At 40.2% G+C, this 22634-nt stretch overlaps 3 protein-coding genes across 4 annotated transcripts in view; 1 reads left to right on the forward strand and 2 right to left on the reverse strand.

Moving 5' to 3' along the window:
* Positions 1 to 22634, reverse strand: part of LOC118430270 (adhesion G-protein coupled receptor G7-like) — a 35258-nt gene that overhangs the window by 11709 nt on the left and 915 nt on the right. Inside the window, exons 2-12 of the mRNA XM_035840999.1 lie at positions 17540 to 17864; positions 17018 to 17319; positions 16291 to 16595; positions 14842 to 14986; positions 14221 to 14325; positions 12433 to 12539; positions 11807 to 11950; positions 11126 to 11220; positions 10571 to 10698; positions 9966 to 10127; positions 9314 to 9489 (exon numbers count right to left, since the gene is read on the reverse strand). Coding sequence (XP_035696892.1) covers positions 9314 to 9489; positions 9966 to 10127; positions 10571 to 10698; positions 11126 to 11220; positions 11807 to 11950; positions 12433 to 12539; positions 14221 to 14325; positions 14842 to 14986; positions 16291 to 16595; positions 17018 to 17319; positions 17540 to 17864 — 1994 coding nt within the window. The remainder of the gene's footprint in view (positions 1 to 9313; positions 9490 to 9965; positions 10128 to 10570; positions 10699 to 11125; positions 11221 to 11806; positions 11951 to 12432; positions 12540 to 14220; positions 14326 to 14841; positions 14987 to 16290; positions 16596 to 17017; positions 17320 to 17539; positions 17865 to 22634) is intronic.
* Positions 1158 to 4280, forward strand: LOC118430273. 2 transcript variants are annotated; one of them, XM_035841003.1, is made up of 2 exons: positions 1158 to 2359; positions 2674 to 4280. In XM_035841003.1, exon 2 carries the CDS (start codon positions 2767 to 2769, stop codon positions 3922 to 3924), a length of 1158 nt encoding a protein of 385 aa, XP_035696896.1. In that variant the 5' UTR covers positions 1158 to 2359; positions 2674 to 2766; the 3' UTR covers positions 3925 to 4280. The 2 variants fall into 2 exon arrangements, with proteins under 2 accessions (XP_035696896.1, XP_035696895.1); XM_035841002.1 differs by having other exon boundaries at positions 1158 to 2180.
* On the reverse strand, positions 4446 to 8913 carry LOC118430271. Its single transcript, XM_035841000.1, has 3 exons — positions 8687 to 8913; positions 7531 to 7691; positions 4446 to 7312 (listed from the first exon to the last, which is right to left on the reverse strand). The coding sequence occupies exons 1-3, from the start codon at positions 8894 to 8896 to the stop codon at positions 6193 to 6195; spliced, it is 1491 nt and encodes a 496-aa protein (XP_035696893.1). The 5' UTR covers positions 8897 to 8913; the 3' UTR covers positions 4446 to 6192.

A 22634-nucleotide genomic window follows, 5' to 3' on the forward strand; every position in this document is an offset into this window, starting at 1 on the left:
GGTTTTTTGGTCATCTTAAGACCAAAACTGTATATTTGGGCCCCCTGTACCCTGGTATTATAACCGAATGAGCTGAAATTTGGTACAGATGTGCCTTGATAAGTCCCCCATATAGATTCAATATCAGTTTTGGTGTACAGTATAACGAAATACTTATTTTTGCGATTTTTTGGTCATTTTTTTACCAAAAAAGGACACTTTTGGCTCCTGTACCTTGGTTTTAGAACCGGATGACCTGAAATTTAGTATAGGAGTGCCCTAGACATATGCGCACATGGATTCAATAACACTTGAGGCATACGGTACAATAAAATGCTCAATTTTGCGATTATTTGGCCATTTTATGACCAAAAAGTACACTTTTGGCTATTGTGCTCTGGTTTTAAAACCAAATGACCTAAATTTTGGTAAAAGGGTGCACTAGATATTTATTCAAATGACACATGTATAATTTTTGTCATAGACTACGTCAAAATGATATATTTGGGGATTTTTTTGTCATTTTCCAATAGCCAGAGGGGTCAATGACCTTAAGGTCGTTGACCCCCAGCTGCAGATTGGACCTACTGGCATATATGTCTATTTAATCTAATTAGATAGGTAACCAATCACTTAGCCTGAATCTATATCCTAAAGAGGGGGGGTGGCAGCCAATCAGCGAGCCCGGTGTTATCTGGAAGAGTCCATTCTTACACGGAGGGGTTCGTTTTTTTTTTAAATTCATCATTGGACTGGTGAAGTCTTTCAGTGGATGCATTTTTAGACAGGTCTATTTTGCAATTTTACAGAATGTGTGCTGGAAGAGTCTATTCTCGCACGGAGGGGGGATTTTTCAAAATTCATATTTTGGACTTTGGTGACTTCTAGTTTGTCAAAGTCTTTCAGTAGGGTTATTTTTGGACTGGTCTAATTTGCAATTTTACATGGGTGTTCTGGAAGAGTCCATTCTTGCATAGAGGGGGCTTTTTTTTTAAATCCATTTTTTGGACTTCAGTGATTATGTCAAAGTCCTATTTTAGCGGATGTATTTTTGGACTGCTCTACTTTACATGGAAGAGTCCATTTTTTGCACACGGAAGGGGGATTTTTTCAAATTCAGTTTTGAACGGGTGATGATTCAAAATTCAATTTTAGTGGAAGTGTTTTTAGACTGGTCTATACACGCTATTCACGCCGCGGCCATGTTTACACGAAAACGAGGCTTGGAACGCAAGAAAAACAAAATGGCGTCCTCGTGTTCCGTAACACAGTGGACCAAGTACCTAGGCAATATACCGCCCTTGACGTTTGATAGCGTCGACGCATGGGCAAAAAAGTCGGCGAAAATTCCACTGTCACAACAGAAGAAGGGGTATTCAAATTTTATTGAAGGCTATGTGCACGACGTTGAAGGTACGTGGTTTTATGTTGTCTGTTTTGTATCATTACTTTGCCCGAAGACTAGCGCGCGCGGCATACATTACTACTACTGGTGTACTGGATCAGCGCCCCCTGTCGGCACCCAAACAGCATTACACAAGCCTGACATAACTTGCCACACCCCCTGCCGGCTTTGGTTACCGTAATGGTGACGTGACGCTTCTTGTTACCGTGGCGGTAACATAAGGCGGCTGGGGGCGTGGCCAAGTTTTCGCTGCTGGGCGCTGCGGCGCTGGAAGTGCTTGGGGGCCGACGGGGTGCCGATACTAGTTCTAGTAGCTCCGCCTTACGCTCGTCTTCTCCAGTTATAATATTACATCACCGTCCATAGTCATATTGGTGACAGACACCCATTGATATGTTCAGTAATCACTATCTAAATACATGTATATCTAACTGATTATCAGCAGTTCTATTCAATACATGTAATAATATTGATTGAATGAATACCCTTATTCAAATTATTGTAATATTATGAAATACACATTGTTTATACTACATTATACTAATGCCATGATGATTATTAAAGATTCCTTTTTATCTATGCACTATGTCTATTTTGTACCAGTATCTATGCTGACATTCAAACAAACTTTTATCTGTAGAAATTACATGTAAATTTTTAAGGTAGTTGCAAAAATATAACTCATTGACATTTTTGAATGATAGTTCAAGTTCAGCAAGAAGGGGATGACGGGTGCAAAATCCGAGCAAAGGCGTACCCCTCTATGAGAAAGAATAACCCACCCTACAAGCTGATGGTTTGTAGAAATGATCACTCCCAAAAAGTTGGGTTGTTGGTTGAATTTTGGCTTGTTGGGAAAGTCAAGCCAATGGTTTTGTTTTTATTGTTCACACAATTTTCTTGTTGTCATTTACCACACATTTCCATGTTTGAGTTTTTTCAGGTACGGTATGCCTCTTAAAAGTGTTTTAACAGGTAAAGATCACTGTTACTTCAATGAATCAATAGTAGACAAGTTTGTTTTGACAAATTAGTAGACAATAAAAATTTGATTATAGACTTTTTTAGAAATGTGTGTGACTGGAAATGTTTCTTACACTTTGTTGGAAAAGGCTATTGTGATTTGTTTGTGAACAATCTGTAAGCCTGTAATATATCTTTATGTTGTGTTGTAATTTACAGTCGATTATGTAGTTAACTCAGACACTGTTAGAACAGATTGGTGTAATTTGTGAATAAAATGTAGGCTGGTATCTTATATATTACTTAATTGATGTTTTTATTCACAGGTAAGTCTGACAGATGCAGAGATCATTCATTCATCCCAATGCGAATGCAAGGCCGGAAATGGCCACTGCAGCCACATCATAGGCCTGTTGTACATGGTGTGCCATTTCCAAAAGCTGGGGCTGCAGTCTGTGCCGGCGGTGCATAGTAAAACCTCCCTACCACAGACCTGGCATGTACCATCCAGGACTGAGGGGCTGACACCCAAACCAGTTGATTCGCTAAACATCAGTAAAGTAAAGCCTGTGCAGCAGCCCACCAAGAGGAGACGGGTGTCTGAGGGTCTCGTGCCCAAGGTATACTGCCCAGTACCAACACCTATACCTTGGGCACCTTTCACAGCATCCCTTCTGGAGCAGTTACAATCAATCAAATCCAATGCACAAATCACAAAGGTTCTACCGCAGTCCCAAAACACGCCAACTGTGAGCACTAAGTTTGGTCCTGTACCCCTTGGCTCTCCCATATCCTACCAGCAGAGGCTGGAACTAAAGGATGGTGACATTATTAAACATCCAAGTCACCCCACATTTCCCACATTTGCACTACCCCCATTAGAGTCCACATTCTCATATGTGCTAAGACAGGCAGAGCAAGAAATGTTCCTAGGTTTGCATGTTACAGAGGAACAAGCTCTGGAAGTAGAGGTAAACACCAGGGAACAGAGTCACAGCAAACTGTGGCATGATGTGAGGAAAAACAGGATAACTTCTTCAGTATTTAAACAGGTGTGTTCTAGACAAGGGGATCATGACAGCCTTGCACTAAGATTACTGACTAGTAAGGGCATACAGACATCTGCCATGAAATTTGGCATTGAGCATGAGCCAGAAGCTGCCAAATTGTATTCTGAAGTCACTGGCAACAATGTCTACCTGTCTGGGTTTGTGATCAACCCATCTGCCCCACACCTGGGAGCATCACCTGATAGGAAAGTGTATGACACAAATTCTGAAACCCCTCATGGCCTATTAGAGATAAAGTGCCCTGACAAAGACTCATTCTATTCATGCCCGTACTTAAAGAAGCAAAACAATGGCACCTACAAACTAAAATCCACCCACAGTTACTACTACCAGGTGATGGGGCAGATGGGCCTGACAGGGGAGAAGTGGTGCGACTTTCTGGTGAAGTGTAGGGACGACTATCATTTGGAGCGCATTGCATTTAACGAAGATCTGTGGTGCTCTATGAAAACTGCCCTAGATAGTTTCTTCTTCCTGTTCCATCTGCCACAGATGTGCAAAAACTAACATGTCAATCAAAATCTGAAGTTAACAAAAATCTGAAGATGACTTAGATAAGATATATCCCTTCAGAAAGAGAAAAATATGTTTTAAACTATGGAAATGTAATCTATCTAATTTGCAATATATAACTTGCAATGCTCACTTCTATGTATTAGTAGCATGTCACAAATATGATTCCTACCATTTACTGAATGAGTTTGTGACCTTCTCTAATTGAATATGTAAATAAGGTTGTCATGTATATAATCTATATGAAGTCATTATCTACCATTTCAAAAAAGCATATGTTGTTAATATTACAGTATTTTCAATGCCTTCCAAATGATAGTCGGCCCTACACTTCAAACTAACAGCACCGCGCCTCCTCCATAACTGCCTAAATAGCTTTCAATTTGTACATGTAGTCATGAAGCTGACATTCAGAGATGACACCAAGCTCAAGATTTCTTAATGACTAAATGAATTTATTGCCTTTATTGTATATTTATGCTCTTAGAAACATGTATGTACAGTTATCAGGCGGCTGCTGGCCCATGCTCAATGCCAATAAGAATATGATATCAACAATGGCTAATGAATCCTGGTCTGTACAGGTTCAATTTTTCTCACTTCTTAAGACATATAAAGACAGCTTGATGTTACAAAACATTGCTTAATAATATATAATTACACAAGGACTATTTTTTGTGCAAATTACAATTACAACTAGAGACTTTATTCTGTACATACTTGCAGGCATATTTGTAGAAAGGTGGACTCAGATGCAGATTATACTATGTATAAAATATCCATCATATGAAATACATTCTACAATATACAATACATAATATGATAACACTTATCTTCTATCTTTTTTCAAGTAACAATAGTATAATGTATCTGAAACAGCAAGAAGTAAAACACCATTTAGAAAACATGTGGTTACGGTAATAAATCATTACCAGTTGGTATTTAGGCTAGTTTATTTGGACAACTAAAGAATGGTAGATTTGTTGAAAGCATCTTGTACATAGTTTCCCAACGTAAAACCTTCATTACATGAGTACACAGTATTCAACTAATGGGTTAGGAAAAATATTGCCTCAGACTACCTTACAATGTTACAAGGTTGGAGACATTTCAGTTTGTTGGTACAACATGATCATGTGCAAACCACATCTGGTCATATATAAAATGTCATTGTGAATAAATGTAATGTCAAGATTCATAAAATCTGCTGTATCTATTTGATTCTGTTCAATATGTATTGTTTTACAAATAATGATTTGGTCTAAAGACATATATATTTAATCATACCATACAACTTTGGTATTCATAGAAATATAAGATAAGTTAGTTACAATAGGAGTGTTGTTGATAAGACTATGCCAACAGGATAAAAACATACATGAAGAACTATAGATTCAAATTTATGTTTATGAGGGTGGGATATACAGAATACAACACGGTCATATATGTCATATACAGTCATGTTTCCATGTAAAATGCACCAGAAGTTGAGAAAATTTGGTGCCCTCAGACAAAAATTAACCCAAAGAAAAGAGTAATATTGAGAGCACTAAGTCTTTCCATGCGAAAATTGCGCCAGAAGTTAAGAAAATTTGGTGCCCTCGAAAAGAATTGACCCTGGTATATGTCATATACACATGTTTCCATGTAAAATGCACCAGAAGTTGAGAAGATTTGGTGCCCTCAGACAAAAATTAACCCAAAGACAAGAGTAATATTGAGAGCACACGTCTTTCCATGCGAAAATTGCGCCAGAAGTTAAGAAAATTTGGTGCCCTCGAAAAGATTATTAATGCTTTGAGATATAGACTCCAAGCTTCATACATTTAAATGGTTTCTAAGCACTATTGAGCACAAACAATTGTATATAACATATTATTTTCTGATACAAGACCTACTGGACGATAAACAAGCATTTTGTAGTCTTGAATGTTACAGTGCCAAGAACAATATAATAGGGGCTTTTCTAATACTTAGTAATAGATGTTGTCAAATTTGTTTTAATCATGCCTTTGTCTCAGGAATTTCTAACACAATTTGGTGACCCACTTCAGGAGAATACATGAAGAACTCCAAAAAATGTGAGGGGCAGAAAGTAGCATCAAATGTTGATATTGAGTAGAATAACTAGTACAAAAAAATGTATTATGTATTTTTGGTCTTCATTTCATCTTTATACTTTTTAGTGCGATGCAAACAAATAAACCACATTTTTGATGGAGGAGTCCCATTTTCACTTGCTTCATCTATCAACTTCCCTTATTAGAATAAGGGTCCCCTGAAATTTGTCAGAATCGAACAAGTAGTCCAAATCTGGTTGATTGACGGAGCAAGTGAAAGTGGGACTACTCCATCAAAAATGTGGTATTCCTTTACCCGCCTGATGGCCCTCTCCACATGTATTCTCAACCTAGCTATCTCATGGGTCTGACTAACTTCAGTGGCAGAGAACTTTCCTTTCTTGCCAAGGAATGGGGGGATCACTAACATTGCTTGTTTATTGTCCAGTAGGTCCTGTATCAGAAACCCCTTATCAGCCATAACAGAATCATTTGGCTCAATAAGGTCAACTACTCCTGATCTAGCTGTGATTTCTTTATCTGATATACATCCAGTATACAGTGTGCTGACAAAGGACAGGACCCCACATGGTGTAATTCCGATTAAACCCTTAAATGTTGTGTGGCTTTTGTACTGTGAATATGTTTCAGAATTAAGTACCTTAGAACTTGGAGTCTGCACCTTTAGCTCTGTACAGTCAAGTATAACTCTTGTCTTTGGGTAGGTCTTACGGAAACATTCTGGCATATTCTTATCAACAACACTCCGAGAAGGCCAAATTGCCAAACTGCCCAACATGAAGTACAAATAATTTGCCCAGGTGATTAACATTCTACTAACAGAAGACTGGGACACACCAAACCTAACAGCTAAATCATTCTCTGCAAGACCCTGCCTCACACGGCACAAAAACATGAAAAACTGGTCAATAAGGGGAAGACTTGAATCATTAAAAGATGACATTCTAACATTGTTCATATTAGATGAATGTCTCTGCATCTGAGTCCACCTGATCATGTTATTAGCTGAAGGTTCTAAAGATGTGAAAACGGTAACTAATATTTGATAATTATTAAAGCCAGTGTAAAAACTAATTGCTTGGGGGTCAGAAGAAAATCTATCAAGGAAAAACTTTTCCTGCTCCAGTTGTCTAACCTTTTCCTGCAGTCTGGCAATCTCTGCCTGGGCAGCTGCCAGCTGACTCTCTGCAGGAACAGGGGTGGAGGAATAGTCATGGTCAGCTGATGGTGCTGGTATAGTGTCTACTGGACCATCAGCTGCCACTCCTTCATCACAGCCTACACATGGGTCTGGAGCAACACTGAAATACAAAACAGAAAATTCTATGAGCTATGATTAAAAAACCTGCAAAACCATCAACATTCCATAATGTATTGCATAATTCTGAGTTTTTTTAAATTTGACATATTTTTACATGTCAGTGGATAACAATGACTGTATGTATGCGTAAATAAACTTTATTATTGCAACATAGATATGAACAATGTAGGTCAGTACACAAATATGATAAACTCTTACTCATTGGAACGCTTCTTTGGCGCAGGCCTCTCAGTAGTTGTTTTTGTCCACTGGAATACTGATGGTATGACTCCTGGCCTGAGCCGTGTTAGACCTGACAGTGTTCTGAGAAAGTCTTTCTCATGGAAATGTTCGGAGCACACACGGGTTGCAGAAGATATCTAGAATTGATTGAAGAACATGTTGTATATTGGTTGTGATCATTCAGAATATATTGTAATATACAAATATTACCATATTCAGATTTCTGTTCACTATCTGTATAGAGGAAGTATTTACTGTTTGATTACACATCAATAGCTCAGACTAGGGGTGGGTACCGGTACAGAAAACTCAGGTCCTAGCTCAGACCATTAGTCAATAAAGTAGATCATTTATTATGAGACCATCTTAGACAAAGATACTCAAATCAAAAGTCTTAATCTTCCAATTAAACATCTGCTTGAAGGGTATATACGTATATTTATAAAGACCACTTCATTGGATTAGCTTTAGTGTATAATATATATATTATGTAATACTATATACATGTATCTTATTTGTTGCCAGTTAACCGAATTTTGTAAGGTATCAAATGTGATATACTACATGTACTGAATGAAATCACAACTTCAAATAAGCTGGTGTGTCTGAGATTTGTGCGAGAAATATACTAGTAACGCCTAACATTTTTAATAGGCACAAGTCCGCACTGCACGAGTCTCAAAATTCAAATGAAAATGCCGATATTGACGGCGGAAAGTTTGCTAAGAAAGGAACATGAAATGCTTATACAGTAAGGAAACTTCGCAGACATACAGGGACATTTTCTTGAGTATTCACGGGCAGTGGCTGATCTTTAAACACCGACTGTGCGAGCGATATTTTGCGGGGCCTTTATGGATATTCGCTAGAAAATACGCAAGTAAACAAAGGTCCAAACAAAGAAAATGTCACTTTGGATGCTTGGATCGACTTGAAACTCAGGATTTACAAATAGGAGACAACTCGGAGCATATTCTGAGAAAAAAGTCTGAGATTTGTGCGGCGAGAACTTGTCCACAAAAGATAATAGCTTAGAAACTGTCACACCCAGTTAACGCCCCTGCCCCTCCCCCACCCCAACATGCATGTAACGTTACACCAACCACAACATTACGAAATAATGCGAAAATACCTTGAAATTCTTTCCGACATCTCTGCGGATCTTTACAATCCATTCTCTGCGCTGTTGCTTGTCATGAGGGATACGGTGAAATGTGAGTTTTTTACCGATATCGTAGCGCGAATCGCTAACACAGGATGGCACACAACAGTGGTACGCCGCCATATTGTCCCGGTGTTGTTCGTGCGTTCCACGCCTCGTTTTGGTGCCAGATTGCGTCATACGTGAATAGGGCGTATTATACCTTTTTATGCACTGGGACCTTTTTTGCTAAATTCAATTTTGGATTTGGTTTCTTATTCAAAAGGCCAAGGTTTCAGTGGGAGTATTTCTGGACTGGTCTATTGTGCAAATTCACATAGGGTGCACTGGAGTCCATTCTTGAACGGGGGAATTTTGTAAGACTCATTTTTGGGTTAAACCGTCATTAGTAAAAGTGATTTTTCAAATGGGTGATTTTGAAATAGCCTATTGTTGCATGGGGAGGGAGATGGCTGAAATATGCTGTATTTGCTCTCAAGCAAATGTCGGCCTTTCTAGTTCACCATACCTATGGTATGGCTGAAATATAATCAACAAAAATAGAAATGGGGAAGCAGCCGAAGGAACGAATCGGAGTTAGAGTGGATATCAGGCTACCTGTAAGGGCGTGAAGGTGATGATGACCGGTTCGGGCAGGTTCTGGACTCGCCTTCCCGCAATTCTGCCGCCGATGATGCGGGTTCCCACTGCATCCTGGGAAAGTCCCACTGCACCCTGGGAAGTCTGAACAAACAGGCTGCTGCTGTTGTAGAGGGTGTAGCTCAGACGGACTTCTGCGGGGGGAAATACCTTAAATTCTCCATATGCGTCCAACAAAATACGTGACTATAAGAACCATGCCTGGGCCGCAAAAAACGTTCGATACAGGTGTTCCGGACCGTGATGGGTTCTAAGTTATATCACACGGGCTCCATTCGAATAAATCGAACTATTTCGAGCGGGACGAGAGCGGCGCCGTCGAAAATTCGAATACCTGATTTGAACGTTGGAACATTACTGTTGTAACACTTTTTTTTCACCAAATTTGTTCAACTTCTGGCGCATTTCGCATCAAATATGTGTTTTCTCTTCTTATTCACATAACAAAGATCCACTGGCAGCTACTTGACAGTTTTGTCTTTAACAAACAGATCCACAGATGGCTCCAAAAACGAACATACTACAAACCAAAATTTTGTGAAGGTAATGATAAAAATGAACTTTCGTCCAGCAGAACGTGCCGTATTCTCACGTCCACCTGTGAACGTACCTGATGAGTCGCTGATCTGTATCATGTTGGAGATGTTAGCAGGTAGAAGGATGGAGATGTCAGCAGTTTGCTGAAAGTCTCTTGAGTCCTTCCAAGTGAAACTTGAAACATTGCCTTCCTTCAAGCTGTTAGAATCGTTTCCTCCCAGAAAGAAGGCAAAACCTTAGAGAAAATTAAAAATTCTCTCATAAACAATTTTCCGAAAGCAGACACCAGTAATGGCGTGATTTGTTGAATGGGATCTAAGAAAATGTCATAATTATACAAACATTACTTCTATCAACGTTACATGAGACATTGTAGGACGTAAAAACAATCTGAACAATACAAAATGTATTTCCTTTTTTTTACATGTTTTGAGTTGTGTTGTACTAAAGCATCAGAAGGAACGACGAATATTCTCATCCATATAGAAATAGCTTGGTTAATTGATTAGTAAAGTTTATTGCAAATTCTTGCCCGTTAATTGTAGGTTACATAAGAGATTCAAACAATGTAAAAACAATAGCACAGGTGTCTACTCTTGTCTAAAACTAGTCGGAAAGCTAACTCTAGATCCTGGGTTAACGGTGCTGGAATGACAGGATTACATAGCTGATGCTTACCTTGTCCCTTGTCCAACTCCTCTGGACTGATATCGGCTGCCTGCAGTGCCACACTTGGCCGCACGACGGTGTACTTCTCTGTGGTCAGTACCACTGTATCTGCAAATGTCTCCAATGCCTGGACAACTCTGAAAGAAGCAAGGTAAGATTTCTTCAGTTATCGTAATGCTGTAATGCATGATGATTTTGTTTCCACTTTGCAATTCCATATCTGAAATGCTCGCCGTCAATCCATATTGTGTCGCGGCATTCTAGATAATATCACTTCCTAAAGGTCAGATCAAGTTTATACTACGATCAACAAGATCAAGATACAATGGTGTCATCCTTTCTTAGATAGTTGTTTAAATCCTTAAACATCCAACTCGGGTGTTTGTGGGTTAAGCCAGTGCAAAATGCAGACGCTGATGCGTTACGAAGACAGGCATTTATACCTGTTATAAAATGCAAGATACAAAAGCTGGTGTGTTATGCTGGAGAGCTATCATTGTGGCTACAAATGTATGCTACACGTGTCTGTACAATGAAGATCGTATTCAAAGTATCAGTAGTTACCTAGTTGGTCCTCTCGTTTCCTGTTGGCTCTGCTGGAGGATAGTGACGTTCACGTTTATCAGGTTGTCTACCGTCGTCAGGAGCGAGTCTCCGATCTATGGTAGAAAGTAGTCTCACTTTCAAACTTCGTTCATATTTTGTGCAGTTTTCTAAAAGCTTCGAGGTTCTGATTGTTTAATGTACTTCAGAGCAGTTGCGATAAGAATTTGGACATCTGCAATGGATGCCAGAAAGCGACTCAGGGTCAACTTAAGAAGTACACTACAGAATGATTTTAGTTAGTAGATGTTCCAGGAGGCTCACATGTACAGTTAAAGACACAGTACTACAAATTTGTCAAGTACGCTGAAGCTCTATTGCAGTACATTAGGTCCCATGACAAGAACAGCAACGTGTGAAGATATAAAACAAGTAAAATTTTGAAAATTGATTCAATGTCCCTGCCAATCGGAAAGGTGAACCCCGGTAAGGAATGAACTGAACCCCTGTCAATAGACCTATTTTCACTGTTGACGAAGGAATGGAATAAGACTAATTGTAACTTTTGGCTGTTCTGGATTATGCTTATGGACGAGTGATGGCAAACAAGATTGGGTTTTGAATAATTTTAAAGTTTAATAAATTTTGACTAATTTCGGACATTGTTGCAATGATCAGTATATATATACAATGACGGCGTACCTTTTCTGTGGCGCTGGCATTGACTATATCCTGCACGATCGTGCTGATGATAGTGACGTCATTAGATGAGATAGTATCTGCCTGCATTGTGAGCACTTGCAGATCCGTTGCCACAGACAGAGCTGACTCGTTGTTCACTTCAACCTGATAAAGATTTATTATAAACACAAGAAATGTCATTGCATCAAGAGAAACCGCTAGTAGGCCAGTAACATTAGTTGGACGGTGGTCTTCCCAGTTCTAGATACTAAAGGCGGGTAAAAAAATGTAATTGGAGCCATATCACGTTCATTGTTATCAAATGAGCTGAAATTTAGCAAAAAGAGTTCATGTAATTGCACACATCGTCTTAATAATCCGATCTAAACATTTAGATACTTCAGCCTATACATGTGTGCCAAACTTATTTTATTTCTTAAAACAAAACTGCTATTTTAAAACTTGCATCACTTTTTGACTCCCTCTTCTATCATATATTATCACAATCTATCCATATCTTTATCAGTTACAGTGACCAAAGTAAGCTAAATCACAAAAACACACACAGGCAGACACAAACACCAAAGAAACAAACATACAACCCAAATGATGTTTTTTTATGTATAATTTTACGTGTAACCACGTACCTGGGAAAGGTTCTGCAAGTTGATATCACACGTGAGATTGACAGGCTTGTCCCACAATGCACCTCTAACTGCGACGATCCTACAGAAACGACTGGCCAGGGGCTTCCCTGTGGGGTGGGGTATGAACACGAGTGCATGAATACAGAAAGTAAGAACTTTATTGCACGACAATTGTACTTGGTACAATGTATGGCAAATACTATTACACCAAGTACAAAATAGAGGTATAGGATAATGCTTAACAAACTGGTTAACATAACAATAAGGGCTAACGTAATTCATTGATATAGTATTACAATGGAGTAGGATAATCATTAGTTTCGGTATTCTTTCTAATAGCAGAGCAGTCCTTGATATATGTGCCTATTTTTGCATTATGGTTCTGAAATCTAAAGATATATACAAATTTGTTTGTAGCATCAAGTCTTTTGAAATCTGTTGTACTTGATTCGAGAAATGTGAATAATTCATTACATAAACTATTGTATCGAGAACATTCAATTATAAAGTGAAATTCATCTTCAATATGCTTTGGGCAGAATGGACAGAACCTTAGTTTGGTCAGGGGCTATATTGTAGTATCTGCCTGTCTCAATATTCAATTTATGGCTACTGATTCTTAACTGGTGGCGTTAGGGCTAATTGTTGGTTTTGAGTCTAGAATTCTCGTTTCTAGGGGCATAACTACCTAGGGCCTGCTAGGGATTCAAATCTGGAACTCCAGATTCTAAAGCTGAATAACATACGGAAATTACATCCGGGGGTTTCAAGAGACATCTACATTAACTTGAAAGTTCATCTGTGTTAAGCTTGGTAGATTATTGAATTAGTTTAACTGTAATATCAATGTGCAAAGTGCAAATATTGGACTCACCCAATCCACTGCTTACTGAGTTACGTGTTCTATATGCATAAAGTAACGTCACGATCGCAGTGGATTGTTCATTCCTTAACTGGTGCTGTTCAGTCGAAAATTTGGGCGAGTCCAATTTTTGTGTTCGATATGACAGTTACACTAGTTCAATAATGACTTCTAACTTCTGGATCCTTCTGGAATTTGACTATCCCGATTTCTTGGACGGCAATTTCAATTATAAAAGGATGGCTCAAAACTAAAACCTACAAACTGCATTAAAAGGAAACTTCTAATACAGTTTCTAGAATTCTTGCAATTCACTTGCACACACAATGCTGTACTATTAGGCTCACTTCAAGAGAGCGTTGCCAAAGCATCCAGCTTTTGTGTGGTGATTATTTCCGGTGCTTATAACAGCGAATAAGGATGTTAGCAAGTTGCTGGATGAAAATTATTTCAAGGAACTTCAAACGTAAAAATGCTAATCTAGTGATATGAGATAACTCGTATACCATAGAGAGCTTCAATTTTTTCGAACCCAAACTCTATTTATTCCTAACTATTGATTCCTGACTATGAATCAATATGCAAACATGGATATCTTCCACCCATGTTTGCACATTCATTCATAGTTAGGATAAACCTGTTCTTGATCAACTAGGTCTCTTTTACATATCAATTCACAGCTAGTACATATAAACCGTCTCCAACCAGATCTCTCCAGTGCAGTGTCACTGACGAAAACTAGTGGATGCTAGTTGAAACGTCTGACCGTTTCCAAAACCATATCCAGATGCTTGAGTAACTACTTTCTGGCGTAACTTAGGACCTTATTTGCATATAAAAAGTCACTCGAAAAGGTTAATATCATTTGACAAAGGTATGACATCGATAAACTCTAGCTGATCTTTGAAATAGGCTCGTGCACTGACCAATTGCTGAGGACGAGTTACAGCGTTCATCAGAGTAGGAGAAAGCTCCGCCGTCAGCACCAGGAAAAGACAAATGCCCAAATTCTCCCATCTCACAGTTGACGTCTTGAAAAGAATAAATAAACGTCAAATAAAGCTAAACATCAGCATCAGTTCAGAGTGGGAGAAAAATAGGAGCCAGAAAGAATTAATATGCATTAATTAAGACTAAGGGTTGCATGACAGGTAAACATTTCTCTGCCAGAAAAGGTTTCGCTTTCTGCCTCTATAAGATATTTTACACTTCCGATTGCGCATGTATAGCAACAGACATTGTGGGTAATGTGTGAAAGGGGAAGATCTCTGAGACATAAAAAAGCCCGTCTGGATATTGTTATTCAAATTTAGACAATAGTAGAGACGATAACAAGTCAGGGACCTTCATATATCAGTCACAATTCTTGTCTCTGCACATGCGTACTCGGAAGTGTCAAAGAGCGTATAGCCACACCAGACTACGCTTCTAACAGCCCTGTCATCCATGAAATTTACTTGCTGTTGCCTTACGAGATACTACGGCTTTGATTGTGGAAGGGTCTGGGTCTATAGATTGATATGGTGCAAAATGACAAAGTCTTTTACCAAATGTTACGACCTTCGCCCTCATAGAGATATGTTCATGCCATGTTCTGGGATGGATTTTGACGAAGCGCGCCTCGATGGAACCACTGTAGGCCAGAAAGTCATTGAAGACCTCTGTGTCACGATCTTGGTTTCCTGTGAAAACCTACAGAAAATGTTTGCAAATTATCAACAGAATCAGTAAGTCTAGGCTTTACAACCATTCTTTATGTGGGTCTTAAACTCCAGAAGGTAGTGTTCTTTTCAGATTGATATTAATTTTTGGAAGTAAAATAAGCATGCTACTTCAAATTATATGAGAAAATACTTATAATAATGATAACAATGAGGCATTGAAACACTTAACATAGTAAAACAATAAAACTAACATTTTACAAATAAAATATTATTGCAATCACATAACACAAATCTAGGGCTTATTAAACTTATTAACTACTAGAGTTCAGCGACCTCATATCTCCAGGAAATAATTAAAGCTTTTGTAGATGTTAAGCAAATGACATACATATTTACATAATTCATGCATGGTGATGTGCATCATTGATTAGCTTACACATGGGAAAAGGGTAGCAAAACCTCCTTCGGGCTTAAACTTCCCGAAGCGCTAATATAGATCGGCGGGCTGACTGCCTTGGGCCCCCGTAGAATAAACTCGCTAGCAACCTGATCCTGTCTGGCCCCCAGGGAAATCCGTCAACGGCTTTCCGAGTTATTTTCCTCTCCACTTTGAAACAAAACCGGCCCTGCACGTTCAAAAAGCCGCTAGGGGGCCCAAACTTACACCACTTACTCTCTGCACCAAGAGCTAACCACCACTCATAATTCACGACCACAACCTGTCCAGAACTCGAGACATCAAAACCGGAAGGTCCGCTGCAGTACCGTAACAAGCCACTAGGGGGCCCAACACCTATAGTTTCTAGGTCTTATCAAAATCTACCCATGCATCAAATATCAATACAATCCACCTGACATCCTCGAGTTATGCTGGTCTTCTAAATACACACATACACACATACCCACAAACTCTACCTAAAATATAATCTTCTTGGCGAAATAACACCCCCTTCTGGAGTTTAGTACACCTTTAACATGAACAGAGGCAACGTGTGATCCATTGTGTTATCACTAAGTCACATGTTTTATCTGCATAACGTGACGTCACAGAAGCAGTCACTTCCTCATTCCTTGACCAAGACTGGAATCAATCAGTCGAAAATTTAGGCAAGTCTATTTTTTCGTGTCGGCAATAACGGTTCAACTTTGCTCCAAATATTCTAAAAGATTTACATCTATACTCGTTAGGAGGCCTATTGTATTGTTGCAAATACCAAACAAACATACAAACATATACACACATACATACACGCACACACACACACACACACACACACACACACACACACACACACACACACACACACACACACACAAAGGAACAGTGCTTACAATAGTCTCGTTGGTCGCATTGGTGTAGAACTGCTCGTCGCCATTTTCGATGCCATATGAAATGACGTATGAGGTGACGTATTGGTCATGTGGTCTATGCGGCCAATCAGGGCTATAGTTCCTGCCCCTGGTGATGATGCCTGTCACGACTTTCACCTCGCCTAGGTCCCTCATCAGCCATTGGTCCACGTCATTGGTTCTTGCTGCCCATGCGCCGGCTTTATAGGCTGTCTCGCGAGTGTTGATATCAGCGCGATCAGCTGAATGCACGGTGTCAAACTGGGAGGATGCTGACCATGGAGGCCCTGAATAAAAGAAATCAACAAATTTACTGCCAACTAATCATTGAAGCCAGGACAGCAACCGATCAGTTCTTTTATCAGATCTTATCATGTTCGTGGGGGCGATGATGATTATCATGTTCGTGAACCGGCTTTATTCGAAAATTTTGTTTTGAAAACGGTACATTAAATGAACGTAAATTTGTCTACAATATCGCAATTTCACATCTTGTCCTTGTCAAAATAGGGATGCAAAAAAGTATGCACGTTATGCTTTTATGCAACATGCCATGTTAAATATACGTGACATGCGACATGCTACAAAAGTACCAGCCTTTAGCGCTTCAAAGGTGACTATTTAACTTAAGAAGACTTTTCTTGTTTCCATGTATTTGATATTACAACGTAATTGATGTTATATGCGGCCACAAACATTCAGAACTCACCTTTACAAGCATCCCGCATTGCCGCAATCTGTTCTTGAGTCATGGCGTAGTTGTACAGCTGCAGACAGGCGATACGGCCCGCGAAGTACCGATTATCCCCGTCCCTCACCCCCACCCGGACTGGATACTGACTTGCAACTTCGGCAACTCCAATATGTGCTTCATTGACCAGTTCACCATTGTTCCAGAGGGAGGCTATCCCTGTGGCATTGTTGTAGGTTGTACCCACGTAGTTCCAGGCGCTCTGTTGCAGCACGTCCGCGCGGATGTGAGATGAAAAATACCCATCTCTGCCTACCGGCCTACAGCAGAGAGGGATGATATCATTCAATTCAATAATGAGAATAAGAAATCAATTTAAATCTTTAAAAATACTGCTTTTTGTAAGTCGGGTCTTTACACACTAAACACAATGTTAAATTTCTTGCGCAGTCTTGTTTGGGGACTCAGTGACGTCACCAGTACAAAGGGGCAGCAAGTGATAAGTATGTCTAATGTAAATGATTATAAACAGTGACTTACTGCATCAGCAGAGTCGTTGGAGACGATTGCCAAAGGTGCAGTGCCCAGTTGTTGTTCCCGCTGTAGTCGAAGATTGGTCCAATCTGACCAGTAGGATATATGTGGGCCAGTATGGTGAAGGAGTAGCGCACATCCAACCTGCCATTGTTTGAAATGGCGATGTAAGAATTTGCATTTCCCGAGAACAGGAAAGCTCCGTCGGCGTCTCCATATGGACCTGGGGCTAGCTGGGTCCCTGTTGCTGTCCCGTCGTTTCCGTTTCCTGTTATGTCTGATGCTCCAAACTGTGCGTTCAAGGGCCACAAACCAACTTCTGCCGCAGCAGCTGAAGAAAACGTAATGCGAATTCAACTGAAGGTAAAGCATCACCTCTGAGGGCTAGGTATTTAAAGATTTTAGTCAAAAATGCCTGTTAACAACCGGTTGCCATGGTAACACTAAAAATGGAAAACTTCAAAAACATCTACAACAGCCTTCTTCAGAATCGAATGACTCATAACGTAGGTCGCGTGATCGTGCAAAGACGTCAGTAATTACTCATCGTGGGATGGGTGTTGGTGGTCACTGTGAGTTTAGACAGTGTTCATCGCCAAGGAAGATGGACATCCATGCGAATCTACAACAGCATGTACAATATTGTTGATATTTCTAGTTAACTAAGTGAAACGGGGATTTTGTAGTCAATTTGTGTTCGTGTGTTTGTAACGGTGGTTTCTGTCCTCACGTGGGCTATTGGCATTTGGATGATAAGAACGTGATTTATGTAAAACAATGTAATATTCACTCGTCACGCTCGTGTATGTCAAAAGGAGGTCTTTTCATACAAGGGTGAAAGTGTCCTAAGAGACCCCTGCCCAAGTCAGGGCCGAAAAGATAGGCGGGAATCTGATCATCTGCTAGGTTTATCCCGAATTAGAAAATGCCCCCCCCCCCCCATTCGCCCTAAAAAAAAAAGAATTATGCCGGAATAGTGTTAATAGTCTGTGTAACACAAACTCTGCTCTCCAGGACTGTAACTGGCCCCTCCCCGCAGAGGAGGCCGGCGGATGTTGGGCGGGTTCCTATAAGCGAGATTAAAACAAGCCAACTAATGTTTCACAGACTACAAATGTATGGTACCCCTAAATATGTTTCTAGTGTATTTAATTTAAATAGCACTGCCTTAAACCACAGTGGGAACTCCCCGGGTATGTTCAACAACATTGCATTTGACTAGTGCTGATGTGTCAGTAATTGACGTCGGATCACTTGAAATGTATCATTTTTGCTACCGCCAAACTCGCCGTTGCCATGGCTTGTGAACATCTTGTTGTATAAAGTGTATCGGTGGGGCCACGGGTTTTCCTGGCTATTTTACGGCAAAACTGTCGGAATTATCAAAAGGACGTCCTGGCAATCGATGTTCTATGCGGTTCACGTGGCCCAAATTAGATCACAAAATTTAAGGAATGTTTGCAGACCTTCTCTGGATCCAGGCTTGACAAGTGAGGTCTCACTTGTCAAACCTGGATCCAGAGAAGGTCTGCAAACATTCCTTAATTTTTTTTGTTTCCCACGTGACGTGAATTAAACACAGGAACATGTAACGTGTATTGTTATGTCGGCCGTGACGTGTGGCTTTCTGCAAAAGACGCCACGTACTTTGTGTCACACGTGACTTGAGTTAAAACGGATCTGTTAAAAGACATAACGTACTTTTTGTACTTAAGATAAGTCACGTCGTACTCAATCATTAACTAAGTTATTGATACAAAGACGTCACGTATGCCGAACATAGGTGTGACGTGTTTGTAATATATCTGACGTCACGTATTTTACGTAGCACGTGGCGTAAATTTAGGAAAAACGTCACGTATATTGCTCCCATATTTTTGAAACAAATATATTGCCATATGTCGGGCATATATATATGTACGTGTGACATCTGTAAAAGACGTCACCTTATGTCACACGTACACACCTCAAACATGTCACACTTCTAGTCGTCACACATCAATGTATGTGACTAGGTACCATCAAGCAGCGACGCCTTGTGGACCTCATTATTGCGCAGAGGTCCGCATTCTAAAGACGTGACCGCTCCTTCTAAAGACGAGACGTATCCTTCTAAACATGGGACTGCCCCGAAGTCGCACATTTCGGAGGAGTGCGCCCCCTGGCGGACTCTGTTTTTGTTCAAGACAGGACATGTTAATTATTCATGTCCCGCTTTTACTCAAGGAAACGCCGTGGCCCCACCGATAAACTGTATACAACAATGTGTTCCCAAGTGTTTTCGCTGTATCTTTTACTTTGTACCATGAACTTAAACGAATGTTTGCAGACATTCTCAGGACGCAGACTTGACGTCACATCCGACATACCAAAACATATCACACGTCACATGGTCCTGTGTTTAATTCAAAGATTTGCAAACATTCCATAGTTTTAAAAAATACGGGAGCTGTGTACGTGACATTTGATCATCATCATCTTCGTCAATGCTTAGCCCACGTACACCGTGGATTACTAGAAGCTGCGCGATGACCAGTATTAGTGTATGGCATCATTTCCGTGTCAAAATATCGTAACTAAAAACGTACCTTAAAATAGCAAAAATAGGTATAGGATATACGTATTTTCCGCTTAAAACGATATCGCTGTACGTATACAAAAATGCCCCTGCTATTCCAAAACTAGTCGCCAGGGGGGCCAAACTTATGTAACTTATTCCTGAGCACAAGAGCTATCTAATTCCTCAAAAGTCGTGACCATAGCTTGTTCAGAGCACGAGATAGCATAACCGGAAGTTGCGCTGCAGTACCAATAGAAGCCGCTAGGGGGCCCAAAATATAATCTTTTCCAGCTTTCATCACACACTACCAACACACTAAGTATGAAACCAATCCACCCAGACGTTCTTGAGGTATCTTGTACACAGACAAACGCAGGGTAAACTAGAGTTCGGCGACCTCATACCTCCATAAAAATTTAGAGCTTTCGTAAATTTCAAGCAATTGACTAACACATTAACATAATTTATGCATGGTGTTGTTTATCATTGACTAACGTACACATGTCACAATCATAAAATTCCCATTATTGATCATAAAGCGGTTTTGCAATTTTACATAAATTATGTAAATAAGTTCCTCATTACCATATTTGGTATCTGCTTATATTCTACCTAGCATAATTAACATATGTTACATTTATTGAAGTCCAGTTATTGAAAACAATGGAATTATACAATTTCCTCGCTAATTATGCAAAGTTAGTCCTCATTTGCATAACATGTATATCATTACTTATGAACATCTTTGCCTAAGGTACCCGCATGCCTAATATGATGCCAATCCGTCAATCCTTTCTGCAGTTATCCTCATTGGAATGTCTTGACAAAAACGCCCCTGCAGTTCCCAAATTGAATGTTAGGGGGCTGAAACTTGCCCCACTTTGTCATGACCTTAAAAGCTATCTACCACTTAAATGTCAAGACCATATCATGTCCGGGACAAGGGATACATAGAAAAAACTGCTATGGTAGAATACTGTCATTTATTATGCAAATGTGCTCCTATTTTGCATAATTAGTATTTTATTTTGTACAACATTGTCTGAGGTACCTACATACCAAAAATCATGAAAATCCGTTGTTCCCTTCTTGAGTTATCAGCTTCAGACGTTTTTGACAAAAATGCCCCTGCTATCCCAAACCCAGTTGCTAGGGGGCCCAAACTTATGTCACTTATTCCTGAGCACTTGAGCTATCTAACACCCCAAAATTCGTGACCATAGCTTGTTCAGAACACGAGATAGCAAAACCGGAAGTTTCGCTGCAGTACCAAGGGAAGCCGCTAGGGGGCCCAAAATCTAATCACTTCCAGCTTCCATCACACCCCACTCACACGCCAAGTATGAAAACAATCCATCTAGCCGTTCTTGAGTTATCTTGTTCACAGTCAGACAGACAGACACACAGACAGACAGACATACACACACACACACAAACGCTACTGAAAATGTAACCTCCATGACATTTCATGGATGTAAATATAACATGCATGACATTTTATGGAGGCAAAGATAGACTTATATGAGACTAATTCATCAACGAATTTCCTGGTAAACAGTGTATTGAAAGCCCTGACTTACAACAGAACACCGCGATTACCTCACGGGGGGGTTGTGCAGTATACGGACTTTTAAAAGTGGTGTACTTCCGGCAACTATGCACGTTGGGTTTCATGTTTTTCTCCAAGCTGTCGGTTTTTACTTTTAGATATCGGAGATACGAGGCAAACGTCATTTGGATACTTGAAATGTCGTGTCCCACCTGAGGTCACTGGTGTTATATTCGGGTCATGTTGGGTTACGGGTTCCACGTGATCCTATGTACAGAGCTCTGAACTGATCCCCTTCATGGAACTTGACAGTTCGTACCAGGTGCAGGTCATGTGTAACAGGAACTATGGTCCACCGATTACATAACTACACAGCTTTGACAGCAGTACACTTAACACTATTTATACTTGTTCCAATTTAGCTCTGGGCCGAACCAACGGTGTGAGCGACTCTGCACCAACGATACTCTCTATGCAGAGGTTGATGGGGAAGATTGGGACCTTTTTATCACATGAGCCGAGCCATTTTCTGGGAAAAGTAGTACGTATACATCGGGTCGTTCTTATCACAATGACGTCACTGTCAGCTGTGAATTCTGCACCCCTCCCCCTAACAGTAAGACGCTAGCTTAGGCCCCCTTTCCACTAGACGGCGATCGCGCTGCGCTCTCACTGCGACCTAAAACGGACTTGTATAATCGTCGATTTCATGCTGAGTATATCATATAAAATGTAAAATTGTGACTGAAAAGACAACAAAAGACACAAAGCTTAAAAAGATTCGTTATATTTCTACACAATTCGTTAAGCGATCTGTCAAATTTTAGGTCGCAGAGAGAGCGTGGCTAGAGCGCCGTCCTAGTGGAAAGGGGATATTACCACTGCTAGCGTCCACATTGTACACCATTCCCCGCCGACAACAGAACACCACGATTACCTCACGGGGGTTGTGCACACACAAACACGCACGCACAGCCAGACATACACACGCA

Source organism: Branchiostoma floridae, chromosome 14 (genome assembly GCF_000003815.2).
Source record: "Branchiostoma floridae strain S238N-H82 chromosome 14, Bfl_VNyyK, whole genome shotgun sequence".
In the NCBI taxonomy this organism is placed as follows: domain Eukaryota; kingdom Metazoa; phylum Chordata; class Leptocardii; order Amphioxiformes; family Branchiostomatidae; genus Branchiostoma; species Branchiostoma floridae.